The sequence below is a fragment of the Erithacus rubecula genome, assembly GCF_903797595.1.
Source record: "Erithacus rubecula genome assembly, chromosome: 9".
NCBI lineage: Eukaryota > Metazoa > Chordata > Aves > Passeriformes > Muscicapidae > Erithacus > Erithacus rubecula.
The window spans coordinates 26,182,368-26,208,288 of NC_136660.1; the positions used below are offsets into that span (position 1 = coordinate 26,182,368).

Sequence of the window (25,921 nt, forward strand, 5' to 3'; positions counted from 1 at the left end):
GACCAAGCTCCCAAACCACAGTGCCTTGGCAACACACTCTGAAGTGTGGGACACAGGTGGGCCCTTCTTGCCTTCACTTTCCTGCCCTGGTGCCAGCTCCAGCATGTTTCTTGTCCAGAAAAATGCTGACAGTGACCAGTGGTGCTTTGCAGGAAGCTGAGCTGGGACTTTGAGGTGTCTGGAAAATAATCCATAAGAAAAAAGGGTGGAGTGAGTGAAGGTGCAGAATTTCATTCAGCTGTGCTCCCATCAAAGCCTCAAGCCTAGGAAGAGGGGACACAGGACTGGGGAGGAGCTAAGGAGGGAGAGGATAGTGGAAAGAGCAGGATTTGTTGGGATGAACAGTCTTGTCAAGACTCATGCACACGAGTCACATTTCCTGAGATGCACAAAGCCACCTGGACACTGGGACACAGATGCTCAGCAGGGCCCCAGCCATCTCCCTGTGCAGCCCCACACCCATGAGCTGTGCATCAGTGAACAGCACTGTCCCCCCCAGCTGAAAGACTTCTTAAACTCAGCAGATTCCTCACTTTCTATTGAGGGCAGGTTCAAATCTGCTTTGCACTGCAGAGACCATCAGGAGGTTTTTAAGTAAAAAACCTCTGTGTGCTGATGAATTAGCATGCTCACTGGTGTTTTAATGACTTCTTTCTGGGACACTTGAGATCAAGAAGGTTATCTTCACAAGGAAAAGCCTGCAGAATACTTTAAAATTAAATTAGGACTTGTAATGCTTTGCAGAATATTTATGAAGATGATGTGATAGTGTGATAACACCTTATACCCATGCTCAGACAAAGTCTTGGAGTTGCCCTGCTGCACCAGAGGAAGGTTTATATCTAAAGAGGGATAAGCTGAGCTGGCAGCACTTTCCAGTCCCTCTCCTTTCCACCCACCTTGCAGAAGACCCAGTTCTCTGCCTCCCACAGCTGTTGGTTTACACAGTGATAGTGGCAAGGGTCTTATATAGATCTTTAACCCATTTGGCATCCTTCCAAACTTGAGCCATGCTCAGCTCTGGTCTTGGAGTGATGGTTTAATTTCTTTAAAATGCCTGCCTGCACCAGAGAGTGCAGGAAGATGGATGAAGAGCTTCTGTCCTAATGCACATTTTCACTTAAAGAGCAGTAAAACTCCACATGGTCTTTCAAGGTGGTGTTTGTGTCAGGTGCTGAATACAGCCCAACTCCTGAAACTGCAAAAATCAGTCACAGCAAAGATCAAACCAACTCCAAATGAAGTGCTTCCTATGTCTAGCAAATTCTGCAGCTGGCTGCCAAGGAAACGAGGGTTTTTTTTTCTAAGGGACAGTCCGGGGAGTGGGGCTGGGCAATGTGGTGCCCGGTCTGAGAGGGAACTGCAGCTTGGATGGAACTCCACCACCATCTGCTGGACACACCGGGGAGGGAGCTGGGCTCCTGGGTTTTGCTGGGAGCAAAATTACAATATTTCTCTAAAGGAAAAAAAAAAAAAAAAAGTTTAAAATGCAAAGTCCTTAATCCAGTTTTACAGCTATCAGGAATTTTTTCTACCCATGGACATAAGTGGTAACTACATATCTCCTTTGGAAAGTGTGGCTTTATTTAATTGTATGGTGGCTGTGATAGATCTGAGACACAATTTGCAAAACTATAGCCTGAATGTTAAAGCAGTCAAACAGTGGGGAAGGAGTGTTTTCTTCATCAATTTAAAGAGAATCCCCTTATGTTTAGACAGCAGTGAGCAACCAGACTCTGGGTTAACCCCTTGTGTGAGAATGAGTTGGGAGAAAAACATCAGTGTCCCAGGGAGGACAGAGGACATTGCTGTAGTCACACAGCAACCACAGGGAGAACTGAAGAAACAGAGACTGTATTGAGGAAAATCACCCTGAGCTAGTTGGACCAGGAGCCTCACTGTGTGCCAGCTGGCCCCAGGAGGTCCTGCATGCCCAAAATTTCCTGGACAAACCCACCTTCCAGTTCAGCTGAATCTGCAGCCTGGCACCACGCACCAGGCTAAAGCAGCAGCAATGTCTCAGGCCTGCTGCATCATTTAGATCTGATTCTTTAATAGGTGAAGGATTGAGGCTTTAATAAGAGATAAGGGAGCTTTGGATTGCAGCGCTCAGACTAATCTTTTAATGGTTGAAAGTGATACAAAAGCGGTTCCAATTTCTTATCTAGCATTTTCCTTTGAATTATTAATAACCAATTTGTGCTTAATTTACTTAGTTCAGAGAATTAACTACATGTGTCACTGATTCCAACATTTTTCATTTTTACTGCCTTCAGCATCGACAAAGGGATAATTTCATATATACCAATTAAAAGACAAAAACACATCCACCCAGCCTTCTGCCCTGGTTTGCTCTCCCAGCTCTTGGGAGCATATCCAGAAATACCAGCTTCTAATATTTCTATGCTTCTTTGCTTCAGACTTCTGTAAACTACAACTTGGGTTAATGATTACAGCTGGTAAAGGGATGGAATTCTCCAAATATCTAAACCAGTTTTTCTAGATTCTTGGACAAGCAGAAATATTTTGGGGTAAAAGGGACAGAATCTGCAGATTTGCTGGAAGAATGCAGGAGGTTTTAAAGCCCAGTACCAGAATTAACTCACATTATATCTAACTACTACAAAATTGTAAACACAAAATATGTTTAAACTTCCTCATCTCCTAGACAAGGGAACATTCATTTTATTACATGCAATGATTTTTTGGGGGGAATTAAAAAACATTTTTTCAAGTATTAACTAAGGAAACTGGAGGCTATAAATGGCCAGCCAGGCAGTGAGACAAAGGGAGAGATTTGCAAGCAAAGGTGCTGAACTACGGTAATTAAGTTTAATGAAGGGGAAATACAAACACAAAAAAAGGCTTTTACTGCCTTCCGACAGGTAATAGTTTAATTGGCCTTCTCCATCCTGCAGAGACAAGAGGAAGTCTGATTTAAAAAGAGCTGAACACTATGGTTAAAATTAGGCTCAGCTAAATTTGAAAAAAAGTACATTAACAGGGCCATAAGGTGAAATGAAACTTTCCACACATATGCAAAATGTTTAACTGGGAAAAAAACCTCAGCCCTTCCTCAGCCTCATCTGAAGAGGGACACCAAATCAAATCAAAGTGTGACACTGGTTTTACAGACACACCACAGTGAACAGTTAACAAATCATCCCAGGTACCAGTTACACACAGCCCTCACAGCACAGAGCTCTGAAAGAGGCTGCTGAAGCACTTTGGGAGGGATCCTGGAAGCTCTTCCAGTGAAAATGCATTAAAAGAGTGCCACTGTCAATTCTCTGGCATTTATAAATGTTATTTTCTTTGTGTAGATATGATCACTGGAGCCTGAACTTCTGAGATAATGCAATAGTCAAGCCAGCAGTGAACCTAAAGCTCAGGAAATACCACTTGGCTTTCAGTATTTCCAAAGCAGTGCCAGAGTTAAACAGTAAGCTGTTAACAGATTACAGGGTTAATTTGTAATTTATTATTGTTATCTGCCAGGAACACTCTGGAAAATGAAATGCCAGGGGCAGGATTCCTCACCCCTTTTCCAATCACCAGGGATTTTACTGGCAGAGGTAGGAGACTCCTACACCTCTCTCTATGAAAAGGCCCACACAACACAGTAAGACAATGTGATATCTGATTTCTTCCCCAGTCCTTTCCTGCTCCCTGCTGGCACTCTATCTGTTTTTTGACCAGCAGAAACACTAAGAAAACATTTTCACAGAACAACCTGAATAACCCTCATATATTTTACTCCTCAATGATTACAGGGACAAGAAGCATAAATCATACTAGAGTTGCTCCTGATCTAAAACACAAAAAATCAACCAAACCTCCAGCCAAAGCAGCCAGACCATTCTGTTTCTGTATAAACCCATTTCTACTTTGCCCAGGAAAGATGCCCAGACCAGGAAGGCAGAGCTTCACCTGTCTGTTCTGCTCACCACCACACAGCAAGGTCCAACCAACAGGGACAGAGACCCAGTGTTTCCCAGGAAAAGGAAACATCAGCCCTCCCAGGCCATCTACCTCAGCACGTCTCTTTACTCACAGTAAAAATTTTGCATAATCTACCCTGGTTCTTTTCAGTGCAACTGAAGACTAAATTGACTACTTTTATCCAATCTGGGTACTCCCATAACCAGGGGATAATCCAGATTCTTCTCCACACAGGGGGCTGAGGGGAAGACTGTTTTTCCCCTTCCATCTTGCCTGCAGCATCCTTCAAACCAAACCTCAAACAGAACACAGTATCCCAGCTGAGACCTTATGGACTGCAAAGTTTTGCCCTGTGTTTGTCATTCATATGGAAAAAATCCACTTCATACCTGTACACATGCTGTTCCTCAAATTACTTCCTAATGAGAACAGAGAACAGCATCAGAAGTGACATGTCTAAGGCCATGCATGGGCTCAGTGAATCTTTGAGCCCAATTCACATCATCTGATCCCCATGTCTGGGTCTCCTCCTCACAGGGACTGCTCTGGAAAACACTCCAGACCAAGACATTGCAAATACTATCAGTTTAACAACCAACACTATTACTGTGCTGGAGACAAACCTTTTCACACAAATTACTAATAGCAATTATGCTATGCATCTTTTACTGAAATTCTGCACTGCATAATTAAATGCACATAGATCTGTATAACTAATAGTTACTCAGCAATTAATTAGTTTTTGTTTCTCTAACTGCTAATGCTTTATGACAGATGAAAGTCAAAAATCTTTTTGGGGTTTATGGTCTCTCAGGCCTGAACTCTGGCACAACACACAGTGATGAACAGTTCCTGCATATTTCTTCAGAAAGTCCTTTATTCTCAAGATAGCACAAATTATGATCATACCTTTTGGATAATTACATTAACAAGTTGGCCAACTTACAGGAGAATAAATAAGGCAAATAATTCTCACCCAGCACTGCAAATAACAAGGAACATCTATAAATAAAGAGTGAAAAGAAAATGTTTCAAGCAGCAACTCAAGATCAATGTGGATCTTACCTTGAAAATAAGGCTACTGAAAACATGATGTACCATAAGAGAACAAAGCAGAGAGCTCAAAGCAATCTTTCTAAATAAGCATGACAAGCTTTTATTGTAGAAAAAGTGAATTAAGAATAAACTAGAGATAAGTGTTTATCTGACATTTGGGATTTCAAAAGACTGAGAAATAGGAAGACATTTAAAATAACATATAAGGTCATCACCAACAAGAATTGGGTTTAATTCAAGCTACTGACAATAATTGAATTCTAAGCTTCCTGCTTCAGCCTAGAGTTGTCAATTAATTGAGCCTTGCTTGCATGTGAACATTGCTAGAGGCCTCTTACAGAATCAGCTGATTAGAACTTTTTTTTCCTGAAGAGTGAAGCAGCATCCCTCCTTCTCAATTTAGGTAATGATCATCTATGCAGGTTTTATTATATTAAAGTCCCATTCCAATTAATTCACATTTGCCAGATGCTGTCACAATTGCTGGCAGGTGTTTATTACGCTCCAGGTCAGCTTGAAATCACCTTAAGAAGACAAGTCTGCAGCATCAGAGCCATCCCAGGCTCCTGAATGACACACAAACATCCACAAGAGGAGAGAGGAACTGCAAAAGAACTCCATGTACAAGAACTTTGTGGGGATGTGGGAACAGAGAGGCAAAATGGCACCTCCACTTTGCAACAAAACTGGCTCAGGAGTTGGGATGTCACCTTGACCTGCTTTTAAAATGTCTCTGCTCCAGCTCACACACTGGTAGAGATACAAAGAAATATTTTAATGGTTTCATTTCAGAAACTACCTGCAGTGGGGCAAAACTATTGAATTAATTAGCTCAGCAAGTTATGAAAAATTAAAAAATAAATAAATAAAAAGAACACCAGAAGAACTTATTAAATGTCATATTAGCAAACAGTTTAATTTATTAAAATGACTCCAGTACACCTCTGTGCTTCTACAACAGACACACATTACAGGTAACAGGTAAAACACAGTAACATTCTCCAGTCAGCAGTTCCTGTCTCATCAGCACAGAAACACAAAAACAACAGTATCTTACATCACTTCCCAGCCCAACCTTCTTCCACGTGGTGCTTGGGGCACTTCTCTGAGGAGCAGGCAGGCAGCTGAATGAAAATGTGTGCCAATGCTTCCTGACCAGAGGTGTGAGTGCAGCCCTCTGCCCAGACTGCAGGCAGTGAACACAGGGAGCTGCAGCTGCACGGGGAGTGAAGCTTCCCTTCCATCACTCTAAACACAGGACATCTCCAGCATGTGTGTGGAGAGGTTTTCTCACAGCATGAAAGACACTGGCCCAAAAAGATTTGCACACCTGAGTATGATGCTCATAAGAATTACGAGACTCGTGTAAGTCTTTATAAAGTTTTAAAATACAGTTGTGGTAATTCAGGGCCAGTCCTTTTGCTTTTACTGGTTAACTTTACTGAAATCAACTCGACCTGGAATTCTAACAGCAAAGCAAACATAAGAAGTTAATAAAATCAGAAGACACTGAAGGTGTAAATACAGTGCAAGTGTTTGTTTTAGTCTTTTTGACTGTTACAGCCTGATAATTTTACATTCTGTGCTTTGATTTCAGGAAAAAGCATAGATGTTGTGTGTCAGAACATACACACTAGCATATATACATGTATACATACACACTTGCTGCAGAATGCAAGGGCTTCCAGTGGCATATGATTCATAGTACCAATCTATCACATGCAGGTCATTTTTTTCATACAAAACCAACGCAGTTTTAGAGGTGCCCCTCCCCCTGCATATATAAGTATCCATTAATGTGTATTCACATGCATTATTACCCACTCATTGATTTATGTTAACCAGATTTATTTTTTAAATTTCTTTTTCATGTAAGCCATAAATTATTTTAGTTGCAACACCTAGCCAGAACACTCCAGTGACCACAGTACTCCTGGGTTTTATGGTAACTAATACCTCCATTGGCAAAACATTCCTAATAAAATGACTCAAGTTTTGTTTGCTTCATATTGCTTCATTTTTAGATTTTTTTTTAATGTACAATCTTTGCTGTTAGTACACTTCAGATTTGCTGAAGTGCCGTAAACTATGACAGCTTGTTATTCAGAAGCACCTAGATTTTATTTATTTTTTAAATATTAAATGGAAGCCATCAGCAACAAACATTGTATGGAGAATTCATCAGGTGGATGAACAGTGCACATGAGTGAGTATGAGATGAAACTGTTTTCTACACAGCTGGTAGCCTTCACAAAACAAATTATGTGTGATGTAGTCAGTCCTGCTGAGACAGCAGAAGGACATAGGAACACAAGCGACTCAAGGGTCAGTGTTTATCCATATTAATGTAGCTTTGGTTCAGAAATTTTTTAAGTGTTGTAGAGCACCTGGTTTAGTGACAAAACACATGCATCTCACAGTGCTAACAGTATAATGCTAATGAACTATAAACTGAAGCTTTCCAATATTAATAGCATTTAATAAAAAAATTTACAGAAATATTCTTGTTGACAAATGTGCAGTACAAATGCAAGCTCCTTGGCCACAAGCTCGAATTGTGTGCATCAGTTTTGTGCTGGCATAACAGTGCAAGTGCTGGGATTCAAGTATGCTTTTCCATGTTTGTGTTAAGCAACAGAGATTACATGATGAAGTTTGGGGGATTTTCTGCTGACAAGGCGAGGATGTGAGAATCAAGCAAAGTAATGCAGCAAAGGAAATGTTTAATTTCCCTCATCTAGAAGGCAGAAAGGAGGGAAAACACATTTCACAAGCAAACCTGCTTCACATACCACCAAGTTATTGCTTCAGCTAAATCAGCTGTACTGAAATACAGGACTACAGGTTGCAATCTAATCTGCCCTCACATGAAGAAAAGATGAAATCTACAGTGCAAGTCCTCCATGAAAAAGGATCAAATTGCAACACCAGAGTCCTGTTCCATAGGACAGAATTTATTCATCGTTCAGTTTTGCCTATCAATTAATTTTTTTTGCAAGTCAGATCACAGTCAAAAGTACATTGCTTATATTTCTGTGTTTCTACAGGTACTACTTCACGCCAATTTAGGTCTGCTCAACATCAGAATACAATATGAACACTTGTTTCCAAAGAACTGATGAAATTATTGCTAAATTTTTAAGGGCCAAAATCAAAACTTAGTTCACCAAATCAAGTCTTTACTCCACTTAAAAAAAATCTGACATCCTATCAATTAAAAAAAAAATCCAAAACAATACCAAAAACACTCCCCCGAACTTATTAGGTTTTTTTTTTTCAATTAAATAATAATCTAAGATTTTACAAGATATTCACATTCAGGCAACTGTCTCCTGACTCATCTGGCTGCATGACAGATGCCATAATAAAAACAACACTACTCTCACATTCTTCCTGACAGCAGTGATTAGTGCAATTTACCACTGCACTACACAATTTTAATAGTGCAAGGTGTGCCTGCTGACATTTCTCATAATCACCTGCTACATAATCGTTATTCTCAGATGTCTGTACCTGTAATTTTCATTAGAATTTTGGCATTTATGTTAACACTTATGAAAAACTATGGCTTTATCCATGAAGTATATAGCCTACCTAAGCAAAATTTTTAAACCATTTATTTAAAACAATAAAACTGAATTGGAATGAAAGTTACTCGGTTAAGCCATAAGCTGTGTTGCCACTAAACTCAAGATCTCAGGGTTAGCTACAGAATACCAATATTGTACTTGTGCATCTGGTACAGTCTTTAAAAGTTCATTTAAAATGTAACACTGATAAAACTTTTTTTTTTTTAATCTAATTCTAATAATTTATCTTATTTTTTGCAACATGTTTAATTACGTGTATCGAAAGTGTCATCTGAGTTTCGCTGTATTACAACAGGACTGGGACTGTAAGAAACCCATAAATGCACACGTAAGAAGGCACTTGTCTTCCAGTAGTTCAAGTCAGAGAAGGCCTTACCCAGACAGTGGCACTTTATACTTTGAAGGATTAGCAAATGTCCCCAGGCTTTGCCACAGTCTCAAAACCTGTCCTCGTGTCCCTGGACAAAGGTGCTGTGTGTGGTCTATAACACCATGAAGCTCATGACGAATTCCAGTAGTTTCTGCCTGTTGCGCTGAGGTAGGAACGTAGTGCCAAGTTCCAAAATGACATCTTTCTTTTGCTGAGTCTGCTTGAAAACCTGAAGCACAGCATGAACACATGTAAGCATCACTATCTTAAAGGAATCTCCTTTCTTCTGAGATTAAAATGTTATGATCCATACTAAGTTTTCCCTCTTTTACAAGACATTTTTCTTTTTACTTCTTGAAGGCTTAGATGGCAATGGCTTAAGGTATTATTAGAATTTACTCAATGTTGAAGCCCTTCAGGGGTTATGGAAGAAAAGAAATTGAGAAATTACTACAGTGCAGGATATACAGCCAAATCTTAATAGTGAAGGACAAAACAGGCAATCAAAGGTACCCAATTGAAAGGGTATACACTTTAAAAACAAGAACTTAGATGCTATGCTGTAATAGATGCCCAGCAAACATTATCTAGTTCCACTTCTCACTCTAGTTTATCCTGCTGTTGGAAAATGGATTCAGCATGTACTTTCCTCACAGGTGTTTAGAGTTGATGAAGATACCTTTACTAGGCCAACTATTGTTGGATCATTCAATATATCAGAATTTAAAGGCAAACACTTCAAAATCCATACCCAGCAACATTTTGCCTAAATGTCAATACTTTCAGAATTATAACACTATATCCCATCTGGCATTCAGGAAGCCATGTCAGTCTGATGAAAGAAAAACACTTCACTTGGAAAATCTAGATGAGTGATTTATAATTTAAAATACTAATGGTAAAGTACAAAATTGAGTATTTATCTTAAAGAACACCTGTATCCTCATGGTGAACCCTGAAGGTGTATAAGGATGGTTCTTCTGGAGTATCAATCACCACTAAGCCAAAATTCAATACCTAATGCTTTTTCAAAGATTTAAGTAGACTTCAAAATTAAATTTAGCTGTTCCTGAGCACAGAACATGCTCTCAGCCTTTCAATATTCAATAGGGACACAGAGTATAACAGAGGAACTTCATTTGCTGTGAATAAAAATGTCTAGTCACCCAGCCATCCAGACAGGCCTTCCCAGGGGCAAGAAGTGCCCTGTTCTGCTACAGCCCTCAGCCTGAAGGAAACCAAAATGCTCCAAACTCACAAAACATTTCCACAGATATATTCACTGATTTCAAACTGACACTGAGCAGATTCCTTGAAATGCCCAAGTTGTGCTCATTATTGAAATGACACTAAACAGTCGCCAGCTCTGAGCACCAAACACTTACTCCAATTTCCTTGAAGACTTTCACTGCATTTTTCACGTGACTGTAGGTAGCACTCTCAGCTGCAAGAGAGAAAACCCAGAGATAAACAAACTGAAGTTCAATTTGGGCTGCCTTGTGGTAGAAAGAACAGAATGAATCAAAACCAGTTTAACATACCATACACAGCAACATTCTTCTCCGTCCTGCTTATTAAGTGCCTGTGTAGCTTCTGAATATATTCAGACTCTAAAACAGGACCACTAAAATTGTGCACAAAGATCACAGCAGAGCTGTATGCCTCCAGTAAAGGTCCCAGTAACCTCTGCAGGAAAGTGATGTACTGCTGGTGCTCTTGAGACTGGCTCACCTAAGAAAAGGCAACACAAGGTTCAGTGACAGAGACCAGTGGAAACCAGAAATGACCTGTAAGGTATAACATGGCAAACAAAATAAAAACAAAAGCACAAAAACAAGTGTGGGGTCACAGAACAATATGGGAGCATAGTAAAAAATGTGTTTTATTACAAAGGACAAAACAGGCATTGATCATCACAGACCAATGCTACCTTTTTCCTCCTCCAGAGTATTACTACTTTCCCAAGATAAAATTAAAGACATCACACTGCTCTGCAGCCAACAGAAGGGCTGCCCTACATTCACAGAGATGGACAGAAGTTTTCATGTGTTAATAAGATATCCTAAAGAGTGTTTGTGTCAGCTCTGAGAAAACTAGCAATATATCTAATATATCAATGTAAGGAATCTATGAAGTGATATATAGGCTGAACATAAATACCAGCTGGATATGCCCCTTTTAGACTGCATGCAAAAAATAAAACTCTAACCATGCTCTTCCACCTCCCTGTAAAGATGGTTTATGTTTCTCCAGCTGTCCTCCTCATGGGAAGGACATAAATGGACTGTACAAAAATACTGCAAAAATACTCCAAACCAACAATTCTCCCCCACCCTCCCAAAAAAATGATCAGTATTTTTCCTGAATAAGCAAAGTAATTTATATCTCTCACAAAAGGGTTCAACATTAGTAGCCTAAGGAAAATATTACCTTCAGATAGCAATCTCTCTGCTCCTCTCCAAAATCACTGTCTTCATCTTCCTCATCACTTCTCCAAGATATTGGCTCAGGGAGTTTTTTATTCCACTGCTGTTCTGTAAGAGTGGGGCTAACATCCTCCTGATCATCCTGCTTAAATTTTTAAAACAAGGTGGTAAAATAGGTAAAACTCCAAATCCAGGCAAGCAATAGGTTTATTATATAATCTCATCTGACTTAATCAATGCATTTATTAACTAGTATTTGATGGAAGCAGGTGAGACTCAATACAGCATTGAGAAAAGGAGAGAGAAGAGATATTTGGTGAAAAAGACTGAGTTTTGTTCTTGCTTTCTCCTGGGTGCCAAGGTTTATTTACTGTGCACAAAAAGAAGTTTATGAAGCAAAGACATGCTGAATCAGCTGCCTCTGCTCCTAAGGTTTTCTTTGCACTGTGCACCTCTGGCAAACCACACCACAGAGCAATTCCCCTACAGCCCTGAAATTGCAAGCTGAGGAGTTTTACAGTAATTCTGGGATCAATGCATAGGAAATTAAAGAATGACAAAAGGTCTGGACTCCTGACTCCAGTAGAGTAGAAAGTAAAAATCCAATAGCTATGGATGTAGCTATGCTACATTTGAAAGGGCTTCAATAATAAAATACATCACAAGTTTCAAGACAGTACAAAAAATATGTGTCTTCCTTAGTAGCCTTACTGGAAAAATGAAGTTACACACAGTCATGAAGCATCACAGGCTGAGTGTTCCCAGCTGTGTGACACTTATGAACAGGAATGAAGCAGTCTCAGTCCTGGGCACGTTGTTACAAGCTTTCAGTAACAACATATACTTAGAACAAGCCTCACAACCAAGCATAAACCACCTACAGAACAGTGTACACTACTCCTACAGTATCTCTGCCACTTTACCTCAGCCACCAGCAGAATGCCATACTGGATCAGCCTTTCCACAGACTCATGGCAAACTTGATAGATCACCTGGCAAGGCTGCACAACATAAAAGGAATGCAATGAAAAAGTCACATCCATTACACCCATTACAGCAACATCAGTCCCTGCTCAGTATGAGTGTTTTAGATACAGCAGTATTATTTCTTTTATGCAAGCTGTTAAACTTTTATCAGCATAATCCCAAAGCACCACTCTTGTGTTTATCCTGGCAGATATTTTAAAAAATTATAGTGAAATAGGATATTTAAAACATGTCCAAAATTTTTCCGAAATACATTACCAGTGGTAGAAAGCCACATTAAATGTTCTCTCTTTTTAATAGCCTCTAACCAAATTTTAGTTTGTTAACAATTCTAGAATAAAATCATCATAAAATTAGAATAATTGAAAGTCATAACAGTGATCTATTTGGAATTTAAAGGAAACTACATTTTCAAGAAATTCTTTTAAATGTTTTGAAACTGAATAAAAAAACCCCAACCTCTTTTACATAATTCATAATAATTTAGGAAATATTTTCTTAGTTAAAAAATAATAATCAAAAAGCAGAAGGATAATATTACTAAAGAACTTCAGTATGAGTTAACATTACCACGTAGACAATATACTAAATTTGACTTATGCTTCCATGCACAAGCACAAATCAAATATGAGTACAAATGTAAGAACTAATTCAAGAATGTCTAGAATTTTAAGTAACTTCTACATATAAGAAAAAAGAACACCTAGCACTTAAAATTGAAAGTATGCAGTGTCTGGAAAGTGAGATAACATTAGCTCTCATCAGTGTTTTGCAACCATTAAAATTGAAGTCAGGCCATGTTTAAAATTGCCACTAAGTACTAGGTGTGGCATGAGTACTGCACTCCTATGCAAATAAGGGATATCTTTAGAATATGGAGCCTTACTTCCCAACATATCACCTGTGCAAACTCCTAAGAGCTGAGTACTCACAAAGACTTTTGTTTCTTTAAGTAAAAATAAGTAAATAAATAGTTTGGGCAGAATGCAAATACAGCTGTGACGATCTAATGACAGGAATGACACAAAATATGTAGAGAATCTGCTCTTTCAGCTTCTCTCTCTCCCACAACTCCAGGTAGGCTTCTTAATGCTGCCTTTCTCAGGAAAGCCCTAAAGCACAGCAGAAATGCCCCAAGCCCAGCCCAGCATCACCCCTTCAGCACTGGCAGGAGCAGCAGGTGGCACTCAGTGTGTCACAGCCACCACCACCACACTGCACTGACAGTGAACAGATCAGAGCTGTGACACTTGTAGAAAGCATCCTGAAATTTTCAAGTAACAAGCAGAACAAAAACTGGACAGTTCATACCAGTACTTACCAAAGATACACTGAATTCATTAGAGAGCAAGTAGCACAAGCTGGCAGCTTTTCGGACCAGGTGTTCCTGACTGATCAAACTGGGAGCAGCTCCACTGGTACCATTCCTGCACCTCCTGCTCTGAATTGCATGAAGACTGCAGGCTGGAGCAGAAGCAAACACAGGCAAAATTTAATTTTCTGAGAGCTTCATGGCAAAGGAAGCATTAAACTTCTGGTTTTTCCACTTCTGGGGCTAAAAGCAGTCAAATATTACACATGCAATTCAAGAATACAGACAGATTCAACCACTATTTCGTGCCCAGTAACATCAGATCAAAACAAAATCTCATTAAATTACTGCTCACCAAAGCACAGGTTTTGCCATGTTGGCTCAGAACTCTGATAGTGCCTTGCCTATGGCACTGACCAATACACAAATACTTCCAAGAAAGATAAAGGAAGAGGGGAAATAAGAATGGAAACGTTGCTCAAACAAAATACAAGTTTTCTTTAAAACTCTTTGTTAAGGTAAACATGGGTTGAAACAGGAAGCAAAAAAATACATTAAATTATGAGAAACTGATGAGGACTTTTGTGCAGATACTTTGACTTCAAGGGTTACAAGAAAGTCTTTCTTTGATAAATCCCAAAACATACCAATAACAGCCTCTTTAATGAATACATGAAGTAGTCCATTGCTGTAGAAGTTGAGTTCAAAGACAGCAGGTATTGTGATGCTGGGAGTGACAAAGAACTCATTGTTTCTGCTCGTGTTTGTGATATTTACACAGTTCCCCAACAAGTGGATGGCATGCATGACAACATCATCAGAGTTCCCTGAAAATCCCAAGTCAAAGTCACGGGCTAGGACCTCCTCCTTCATGGAGAAGAAATCTTCTACCAGTCTGGAAAGATCAGTTCCCTGGAAATAAACAAAGAATCACACAGTTAAATAATTTTTCTGCACAGGAGTCTATCAGTAAACCACATAATATATCAAACACAATATATTAACTGTCAATAATCCAAAGCACAATAGTCATATCAGAAAAACTGATTTCCACTGAGGTTTTGATGAAATAGTTCCATGTTTTGCATTACATGCAATTATATTTTACAGCCATGGAACTATTTGGGAATGCAAGGTTGTTCTTTGCTTCTTGGTTTAGTTCACAGCCTGCAAAGACCTGAATTACCTCAAGACCATGCCAGAGGTATCATATTTCCATTACCTATGCTATAAAGTGAATGATCAATTAGTTGGGAATATTGCACTTAACAGAACTGAACAATTGATTTGGAACATGAGGAAAAGCCTTTCCTCAGGCACCTCCTTTTCTTGTTTTCTGTCAAGATGGAGTCAGATTACATTGTAAAATGCTTCTTTGATTCCACTGTTTTAGGGAAATTGGAAAGACTGGACTGATGAGAACAGTGACACTTCCTCCACAAACAGGATTATACAACTGACCAATGTTTTTCCATTTGTTCTCATTCACATGCAATAAAAGCTTTAGATTTAAAGGAATTTTAGAAAAAATGCAAAATAAACTTGTAGGAGGACAGAAAACTTCTTCCAACTCTCATGCACAAGACTTCAGGTAAACACTGGTATAATTCTGCCATTGTGATATAGTATTTTAGTATTGAGGAACAGAAAAATCTATTTGGCAGTTATTGGAACAGTTTCTAGAGTATTCAATAGTGATTTGAGATCTAAAAAACAACCCTACTACAATAAATGAAACCCATGTAATCTTTAGAAAAAAATATATTTTGAATTATAAAGATTTATTTCTACATGAGCATTTATTATCATCCCATCAATACTGGCTTCAAGCACCCACTGCTAACTGAAATATCAGCACTCAGATAATCTGAAATCCATTTTAATTTAAATGCATCTCCTTTTTTTTTATCAGTATCACACAATAGTAAAATCCATACTTTTTTTTTTTTTTTTTTTAGATAAGTTAACAAGGCCAAAGCAATGTCTGGCTATTTAAGTAGCATAGAAGCCTTACCTGCCTGTGTCTATACAGCAACAAACAGGCAACAATGTGAGTAGACATCACAGCACAGGACTTGTCAGCAGCTAGAGGTGAACAAGATAAACTTGTTAAGCACCTGAGACATTCACAACACTATTACAAGTGAAAGAGTATCCACTATTTAAAAAACAGTAACAGTGATGTGGGCACAGAAATGTACCCACCAAATGAAATACAAAGTGTACTATGTCTGTCTGGAAACAATATTAATCAAAATAACTCGGACTAAGAAGGCCAAATAAAACTTATATATTTACTAAGGTAAGCACTGTTTTCTGTGCATCTCTGGTACCACAAACCACAGATCTATTGATTGAAGCATACACCACATAACCTGTCAAACCTGGCAACACTGGTCCCTGCACTAGATGAGCTCATGTGATAATGCCATTAAGACACTCCAAGAGCTCATTACATGAAGGGAGAAGCAATGAATGTACCAATATGAGAATCAAACACTTCAGAATATAGAAAGTTTAGTCCAATATACAGAAAAAAAAAAAACCCATCTCCTTGATCAGAAAAAGAGTTTAATAAACTTTGAAGAGGAAGGAGGGAGACAACTAGGGAGTGTGACATTACCACACAGAAAATTCTGGCTGTCAGCAAAACCAAACAGGCAGCTGACAGCAACCTGTCCCAGTGGAAGGTGTCCCTGTCCATGGCAGGGGGGTTGAAATGAGATGATCTTTAAGGTCCCTTCCTATCCACACCACTCTATCACTCTGTGGCAGTGAAACTCTTCAGCACTTACTGAACAAAATGTGCTCAGCCAAGTTGGATATCAACTCTCTTCTGAAGGGTTCACTGGTGATATCCCTGGAGTTGGGCAGCGAGGCCTCTGCACTTTCATCCACAGTATCATTAGGTCTAAATACAGAATAACAATTAACATGGTGACATTCACATTCTGATCAAAATGTAAAGTAATATCAACTGATATTTTTTTTTCATATACAGTAACTGAACCTCAGCACAAACTACCATTTACAGTCTGGTAAGGGCAGAAAATGTTGCCAGCAAAAAGCCCTACCAACTTTTCCTGATTATTTCTTTGCACTGTACAACAATCCATGATAAGACTACCAAAAGAAAAATTGCAAGGTTTTTCTATGGCTACTCAGGACTTTGCTGTAACTTCAATTGCTCTTTTTTCTTCAAGGAATATGAACAATAGAAAAAGCTAATTTGCCTAAAAAACAGAGCCTTGTCTCTCTACATACTAGAAATGGTCTTTTGTAAGGACTTACAACTTTCTAAAGGTTCAGGACTGTCTTTGTCCCCACCAGGACCACACACCTTTGCATAACTCCTGGAAAAACCAACTAAAATGGGTATTTAAGTAACAAATGCAGAACTAACCCTTGAGCAGTTGTGACATCCACCTCCTTGAATACAAGGAGTACTCACTCACAGTTCCCATTTGCTTTGGAATTATTCCATAAACCTTGTGAAATGTTTGTGAGGTTTAAAACCAAATCCTTTAGTTTTCACTACCCAAGTAATTTCCCCCCCCCCTAAATTAATCCATAAAATTTATTATCAAACCAACAGAGGCTACTGAAAAAAAAAAAAAAGGAAAAAAGTCTTCTTGAATTTACTTGAACTGAACTCATCAGGAAGAATGTAACACTTATAATAAATTGCAGTTATAATTGCCTAAATTTTGCACTTTCCTATAAACAATTATATCCATGGGGAGTTCAAGCACTGCTTGGAATGCAATGCAGAACACTAAAAACATAAACAAACCACTCCCAATCTGTCCTGCCTTTCAATGACACCCCATAAAATCCCTACCTTGATGGAAGTATAGCTGGTAACAAAGCTTGTTCCAAAGAAAGAGGAGCAGGCACAGGTTTTTGGCTTTGGCTGTTTACATATTCCTGTTAAAAAAAGACTTGTTATTTCTTGTACTTTTTCCACCTTATTCTTGCATTCAACAAAAATGCTATTACAGGAAAAAGGCAATTATTCAAAAATGTAACTGATTAAAAATAGCTCACACTAAAAAAGCATAATAAGGTCAGAGATATTAAAAGTTTTCAACAGATTATTCACTTTTGGCTTTATTTTATGCAAAAAGACTTCCCACAGTAAGGAATCTGTACTTCATAAAAAACCTGCAATGAAAACAACACATAACCTCTGTCAGTGCCCTGCAGTGAACAACTCCTTTGAGATGAGTTCCAGGATTAAATTAATGAGAACTGCCTCATTAACATGAGTGAGAGCAAAGCCTAGCACCCATTCAGAACCAGCATGGAGACTGTAATTATTGCTTACTCCTGCCTTCCTCAAATGCCAAGAGAGAGAACTTCTCCAAGGGAAAACACTGTGTACAAAACTCCAGTTGCAAGACACAAACTAAAGCCCCCAGGAAGCAGGCAGGGTACTGCATGGTTGGAATTCCTGAATCCAAATTTCTCAAAAGCCAAACTCCTCTCCTTATAGGTTAAAATTTACACTATTCTTTTTTCAGGACACTGTGTTCCCTTAGTTTCAGTGCAGAATGGGAAACTAAAGAGCCACTTAACCTGCTGGTCAGGAAAACAGTTCCCTCCCAGGAAAGCTGCTTAAAACCACAGCCTCTTTCACACCCTCTTGTTTCCAAGCCTGTGCTCATAGAACTGCAGATGCCCAAAATTAACCCCAAAAGCTCATCTGCTTTAGAAAAAGCTGCAGTGACACAACTACAGTTACACTTCTGCAGATGTGAGCTAAGGCACAAGTTAATGATTTATGTCATTGATCATCTTCTAGAGCACAATAAGGAACACAGGTATAAATAAGACTTGACAGAAAGCTGCTGGAAAGGTACAGAGTGATTAGCATTTCACTAGATTAAGAGGGCAGATAACCCTCTTTTCCTTACACTGATCCAAGAAGAGTTGTTAATTCCCTACCAAGAATAGCCCAAGCCTTCCCCTATGGAAGTGAATTGGTATCTTTCCTACTACACTCATTATAATGCAGTGCAGCCGGTCACAATAATTTCATGCTGTGGTAACTGAACCCTCCAAAGCTCTCCAACCTCACTGCTTTTTCTGAGGGAAGTAGGGCAGAAAGAAGAACACCCAATTAATTTGAATAATGTTCTAGTAAGTTACTGTTGCAGTGCTTAATCTTATTAAAGTCACACTAAAAATAAGGTATACTGTGACAGAATACAGATTAGTGAAATGTAGATTAGTACCAGCAGATTCTGCAAAGAGATCTGAGAAAATTCAGAGTAAAGGCAGATACTGCCACACTACCCCATTCTCTGAGAAACTACAGAACAGCATATGGTGAAGTACTGTAGGTAACAGTTGGGAACTAATAATGAAAGATGACTTTCAAAGAATATACAGATTTTTATGATATATTACCCATGACACTTTTATAGCAACTAATTTGCTTAGCAATTTTAAAAATCCAATGAGATAAATGCCCTTCCTCAACCATTGCAGATGTCATTAAATCAAACTGGAAAACAGTATTCAGCTTCCTTCAACTTCAAATGTCTCTACAATGTAAAGAATTACTAAATAGTATAAGGATAATTTTAAAGACTGCTTGTTAAACAAAGAACCCCACCAGTAAGAATACTAAGACTGTTTCAAAACCAATGTATCAACTCTGAGACTATTTCAGCTTAAAACAAATGTGTCCAAAGACTCACACTCATCAAAAACAGGGATACTTTTGTCCTGCTAGAATGGACTGACACAGATAATGCTAGTGATGATAACCCACAAAGAGAAAATCAAAATAAATGTGCCCCACTATTGAAACACCAAAAATGCCAAACCTTCAAAAAAGACCTTCAAGATACCAAACTTACTTTTAAGGAAAATGGTTGTGCAAAATCTACTCTGACACATCCATAATTCTTCCGCAGCATTCTGAAGACTCCTCTAGCTATACTCCAGAGACTTTCATTCTTCTTAGGCTTGCCCTAGAAAACATAGGTGGTTATTTTGCTTTTCTTCCACTTTGCAATTAAAAGGTTACCTTCAAAATTAAAATGCATGCGACAGCAGACAAAGCAAGGCCAAAGCTTTTGACACACCTTGTAACTTCAAGTAAATCCAGAGAATTATTTTTCTCTGTAGATATCCCCTTGAACTTGTTACTTGTCATGTCATGAATTTGCATTTAGAAGTGTGTCACTTGTACCTCAGTACACCCCATTTTGTGATTCATGGCTACACAGCACGTTTTTCTGCACATTAGCAGAAAATCCTCTAGGCAAAACAAGCTGTTTGATTGCTCTTACCAGCTGTTCACTGTTATAGTGACCTTCAATGATACGGTCATAGGAGATTCCCACAGGTATAATTAGGACATCAGGAGTAGCATTTGAGAAGAGGGCATCCACCACCACAGACAGGAGACCTGCTCGAGCTCCAGATGTCTTTCCACTTCGAGACCGTGTGCCTTCCAAGAATATTTCCAGAAACTGCTGCTGTCTCAACAATTCTTCTATGTGCTGAATATAAAAAGATTGGAAAAGAGAAAAAATAGGTATCTAATCATAATGGCATATATATGTATAGCAACATACAATTATATTTCAAATATATTGTTGGCAACCGTTTCCTTTTAAAGGCATTGGAAGATCATGACTTGGCATGAGTACTTGTGGAAAAAGCCCACAGTAATTAATTAATGCCTGACACAAGCCCAGACCTATGTGCAACTGAATTTGCATTAATATACGAGGAATACAATGACATTTGTTCAAAAAGCATCTCTAGCAATGGTTGGTAGAGTTGATTCACATTCATCTTTCCTTCTGGTTCCCCAGCACATCCCATCTTCCAAGATGCAAATACAGCTATTACACTGAATAGCACAAAGCATTACATCAACCCATCCTGAACAGAGACTTCTATTGTGTTAAGTGAATCAGGGTAGAGATGCCTCACAACAAACCACATCAGTGAAACAAGCACAAGTTAACCCAGAGAGCATTAATTCCACATTCTTTCATAAGGATTATGCAAGGTGGATATCTGCTCATCCTCAAAGGGGCTGAGCATGCCGTTTTCTTTATACAATAAATTCAAACCTTCATACAAAAATGAATCCCCTTTTTGTAGCATGAAACTAAAGATAAATTCAAAGCAACAAATACATCTACACTTGCCACCCAAGTGAAAAGCTACCTACAGAAAGACAGACAAGAAATACACACCACGTAGAGCAAAGCTCTGTACAGGAAATCCTTACGGCCGTCAGGGCTCTGATCCAACTTGCGACGGATGAAAAATCCTCCCAGCTTGCGGATCAATGTGCTACACACCAAAGAAGGATCACACTCATTGATTTCTGTTTGTAGGAAACTACTACACCTCCAACAAGTAATTCCTTGCACACAACAGGTATTCAAATAACTTGAAATTTTTAAAACTAAACTGTATTACACTACTTGCACAAATATTTCTCTATTTCACTTATGAACAGGAGTCTTTACACCGTCTTGCTCCATTTCACTGCTCTGACAGGCCACCGACCAGGAGATTCTTGCACATTGAGATGCTAGAGACCCATGTAAGAGTTAACCTGAGCTGCCCCAGTCTCTGTTGTGCTGCACATGTGCTGTGCTGCATGCTCATGGTGTGCTGCACACTTCCCTCAGCTGCAGAATCAGCTCAGCCAGCTGATTTTAACAGAGCAATCTGCAGGCAGCTCCCACTTGGCACCAGCAATTACACAACCTGCATGGTCCTGCATTTATCTCATAGTGTAGCAGGAGGTTCTCACAAGGACATCCCTTCTGCTTGTCAGGGCTGTTTTCTTGCAAGAAAATTTTTTACTGGCTCAAAAGACCACCAGGAATAGTCCTTTCTGCAGACAGGGTGCTATGTGTGGATCTTGGGCCTGCTGAATGCTGCAGATCTCAGAGTGCCCAGTGCCTAAAGTAATGTTAGCATTTTCTATGCTAAACTTTCTTAATTCTGCTGGCCCTAAGAACTAGCTAACTAATTGATAATTTATATTAATGCCTTTTTCACTGGAATTATGACAGACCAGCACCTACTGGTGTAAAACACTCACAAAGTCAAGGTATTCCCCTTCTTTCCTCATAATTCCCTATAATATCCAGTGGATTTTTAGGTATCAAATATGCCCAAATTCTATCTCAATGGCAAAATATTATCTAAAATCCCTCAGGCTCTTCAGCCACCAGAAATATCATTTAAACACAGACTCAAGTGGAATACAAAGTATTATTCACCTAGTACTGCTGCTGCTCATTAGCCAGCTCACTGAATTGCATGAAGAGCTGTCCATCCACAACTCTTTCTCCCATTTCCTTTCCTTAATCACCTAACTACTCTGAGACTCAAAAAAAGGAATATCCTTTCTCCTTACCCTACTAAAGTGGTAACAGAGCTTCTCAGAAGGATGCTGTGATGCTCCTCCTCTCTGAACATGCCATAGGAACCAAAGAAGTTCTACATGATGGCCCAATAACAGTCAGATAATTCTACACTTAGACAGATCCCACCACCTCAGTCTTTTTTCAAGCAAGGAGAAGTTATTACCTGAAGATGGGGATGTTGAGATTGTTCCCTGCAGCTATGTAGGGTGCTTTGATGTTATGGCAGAAAAGAATGAATGTAAGAAGCAGGTAGTCAATGTGGGACTTGTGAACAGGCAAAAAGATAAGAGGCAAATTCATCTATGATGGGGAGAGAATGAAAAAAGAAACAAGTCAGTTGGTAAGAAACATGGAATATTACTTCTTTTCTAAAATCCACTGTTGAGATTGCTAGCATCATCTTATCTGAGCTGATGGTATTTTCCAGTTACCATAACTGAGTTTGTTAACTCCTGGTTTTCCGTCAGGTAGGACAATGAGAACACTTTAATCAACTTGTCCTCAGTCTTAGTTTTCAGTGACTGTGGTTTGCAATTGTATCCATTACATTAACAATGATCAATCTTCCAGTTTCTTTAGACTCACAGTGTTGAGATACTACTCAAAGAATTAAAGAAATGTGGAAAAATCCTCACTACACCAAAGTACTGGTATTTCTATTAGATAGCAGCAAAGATTTATTAACAGTAGGTTTCCGAAACACAGTATTAAAAAAAAAAACAAAACTCCAGAAATGAACAGGATCTTTTCTATTTGTTTCATTTCTCTAATCAATATTTCTAAGATAAATCCTGCAAGAAGAGTTAACTCATTTGAGTGTAAAGAAAATGGTGGCATTTTGGAGTTTGACCCATTTCAATAAATACTGAAAATCAGGAAATAGATTGCTAGTAAGAAATAGGAAAAGTTTTTTCTTAAAAGTTTTATGCCAAATCACAGCAAAAGTGAAAAGTCATGACTAGATCTACTTATTAATTTGCTGGCTGCCTCACCTCAGAAAACCGGAAATTGTGTTAGATGCAAGGTTATCTGAGATAAACATTCAGCCTGATAGTTAAAATTTGATCCTGAATCAAAGGTAAGCCCAGAGTTCACATAGTATTTTAGGTTGCACAATTCTAAGAGCATATATTTAATTAAGAACACTGTTTCATAGTGTTCTTATTGTATTTCAGATATGAAACAGTTCTACCTACAATCACACTTCATAGAGACTTAGCAGTACTCTTATAGAAAAAGAAGTACTGCAAACATTATTAGACATTACTTCAGAAATCCACCTTACTGGATTTTCCCACCCTCCCTTACCTCTGTTGCTGCTTTGACCATTTCTATTTGACCTCTATGGATCTGGATATTCCAGAAGAAGCTGTTAAACAACTTCAGTAACACCCAGCCAGTCAACCTAAAGGAAAACAAACACAACTCAAAAAGCTTCATTTATTTCTGCCTCTGTTTTATATTGCTTCTGTATGACTAAAGGCAAAGTCAGTTCATCTGATTACCTATATTCAAACAAAATTACTATAAAATGCAATTGCTAAACAAGTCATAGCCATATTTCAGCCTCCTGTAGTCATGACATTAATCTTTTATCAACCTTAGTGAAGGCAGTGAACTAGGAATATGACAGAGACAAAATCCTCCTTAGTAGTAAATGTGGACAACACAGAAGAAGATTTTATATAAAATAAGACTTTCCCTGAGATATTTATATTTACAAATAATAATATTGAATAGCCTAATGGAAAAATTGTCTTTCAGTCTAAGATGCTGCAGATAGCTGCTCTTGCTCATATGAGCCTGAAGTAAAAAATGATGCCAATACTGGTCTAATCATTAGCATCAAAACTAGTTTTGGGAAAAAAGGAAAAGTTTGTATTTAATACTAACTTAAAATGTATTCCTTGGAATGGCAAAGGATTTCTGCTGCATTTGGAAACAAAGAAGAACTATTATTTTATTAGCTGACATTGAAAAGGGGATTTTTATGACTAATGTATTTTTAGAATAATTGTTATTTCTGCATCATGTGTCACAAGCTCTGTTGGTACTATGCAGAAAGACCTTGTCCATCCTTCCACTCACTGACAATATTGATGACACATTTTTCTTACCTGATTAAAGCAGGTGACACATTTGCTACCATCTCCTGGAGAATTTTCCTAGCTTTTTTCTTCACTTTGTTGATCGCTTTAGGATCCGTCTGAACAAAACTACCTGGAGTACTTGCTTCAGAAGCTTCATCTACAATGGCCTTCTGGACTCTAACATCAAAAAATAAAGTTTATGAGACAGCCCCACAACAGAAGAGTCCAAGACACAGACAACAACAGCTCAGAATGAATTATGCATTACTAAAGGAGTAACTTGCAAACATAAAAAGCATCCACACCAAACTATTCTGTACTCCAAATGCACTAAATTTAATTCAGTTTTATAAGCTCTAATTTCAGAGGCAGGTGATGACTGAATGGGCTCAAAGGTGACTACTTCAAACAGTATGTACACAGTTCACAGGTACTTAAGTGACTGCCAATTTTCTGATGTGCTTAATGAAGTTAACAATTCAGGGGAATGGGTGCAATCTCTTTTTTGTTAACGTTTTCTTTTTTCTGCCACAGCAATTTCACTTACCGCTTTAGACACATTCATGCAGTTGCTATTTTGAACTTCTAGATTATTGTTGCCCTTGAATTTTCATATTTACTAGTCCAACACAATTTTGTAAGGGCTATTTTCCCCCTTTAAACATACCCAAGAGACACTAAGTGGCTTTAAAACACCATGACTGTAGCACAACACAGACTGCTTTACTTTTCAAAAGCAACACTATCAGCTTCACATGGGACTTGAGCTTTAAAAATTCAGGAGAATTAGGAATGTTAATGTAGGCAGTGTGTGCCCTCTGACAAAAGTAGCCTCAAGGAGCAGGCAGACAGCTGAATTTCTTTGTGTCCAAGGAAAACTGATACCTGAACAGGTGATCAGGGGCTCAAGATGCCATTTAAAATGAGGCATATGAAACACAAAACAAGCTCCACAAAGTTAAGGTTGGGTACTCCATTCTACAGCCTTTTTGCATTTTTTGCTGAACTCTCCAGGTGTATACTCAGGCTACTTCAAAATGCTTCTTTCCTATTATTTCTGAAACACTGACAATTTCTGGTGACAGCAGTATGACCTCAGTGGTAATGATTTACATGAATTAGATAAACAGGAGTTTGAAGAGCTCTCATGTAGCAATTTATTTTTCTGTGTACTGTCTGCTCTTCCTGTACTACACACTATTTAGAGACTTGTAATCCTTAAACTCCTCTCTTTTACTATTCCAACAGAAATTGCAAGCTACATTCCTGAAAGGCTGTGTTAAAGATACTGCATCTTCTAGTATTTTAAATAGTCTGACTTTCAAAACTTGCAGTTTCTAAATTAAGGCATATTTTAATGTGCTAGCAATTTAAAAAATAGTTAATTTTGTGTCATCTTACCTGCTGCTATTCAGCACATTTTCTGTCAGATTCTTGGCAAACATACCCTTATGAACATCCCTCTCTTGCACAAAAAGGACATAACAAAAGCGTCTCGCAAGCCACCCTCTGTACCTACAAAATACAAAGGGTATTTCAGTGTGATCCTCAAAGTATTTTGCTGCCAAAAAAATAGCACTAAAAACAACTAAAAATACAATTAAGAAGCAATAGTAAGGAAAATTTTATAAATGGCTGTCTAAAAGCTTCTGCGTCTTCTAGTAAATTGCCAATATCTTCATGTTATAGATCAAACAACTGAGGCATAGGACAAAACACCTGAGCCATAGGGTG

General features: G+C 38.5%; 1 protein-coding gene across 4 annotated transcripts in view; it reads right to left on the reverse strand.

The window, feature by feature from the left end:
• Nucleotides 1-5,893: 5,893 nt before the first annotated feature.
• The window catches only part of GPAM (glycerol-3-phosphate acyltransferase, mitochondrial), a 29,879-nt gene continuing 9,851 nt past the window's right edge, over nt 5,894-25,921 (reverse strand). For 3 of the 4 annotated variants that reach the window (XM_079313229.1, XM_079313228.1, XM_079313230.1), the window contains exons 6-22: nt 25,589-25,702; nt 24,215-24,364; nt 23,406-23,502; nt 22,261-22,397; nt 20,907-21,006; nt 19,986-20,198; nt 19,551-19,664; nt 17,525-17,610; nt 16,479-16,594; nt 15,698-15,768; nt 14,331-14,595; nt 13,693-13,835; nt 12,308-12,385; nt 11,389-11,529; nt 10,500-10,689; nt 10,344-10,402; nt 5,894-9,187 (exon numbers count right to left, since the gene is read on the reverse strand). In XM_079313229.1, the coding sequence (XP_079169355.1) occupies nt 9,071-9,187; nt 10,344-10,402; nt 10,500-10,689; nt 11,389-11,529; nt 12,308-12,385; nt 13,693-13,835; nt 14,331-14,595; nt 15,698-15,768; nt 16,479-16,594; nt 17,525-17,610; nt 19,551-19,664; nt 19,986-20,198; nt 20,907-21,006; nt 22,261-22,397; nt 23,406-23,502; nt 24,215-24,364; nt 25,589-25,702 (2,191 nt within the window). In that variant the 3' untranslated portion in view covers nt 5,894-9,070. The remainder of the gene's footprint in view (nt 9,188-10,343; nt 10,403-10,499; nt 10,690-11,388; nt 11,530-12,307; nt 12,386-13,692; nt 13,836-14,330; nt 14,596-15,697; nt 15,769-16,478; nt 16,595-17,524; nt 17,611-19,550; nt 19,665-19,985; nt 20,199-20,906; nt 21,007-22,260; nt 22,398-23,405; nt 23,503-24,214; nt 24,365-25,588; nt 25,703-25,921) is intronic. The other variant, XM_079313231.1, reaches the window with a different exon arrangement.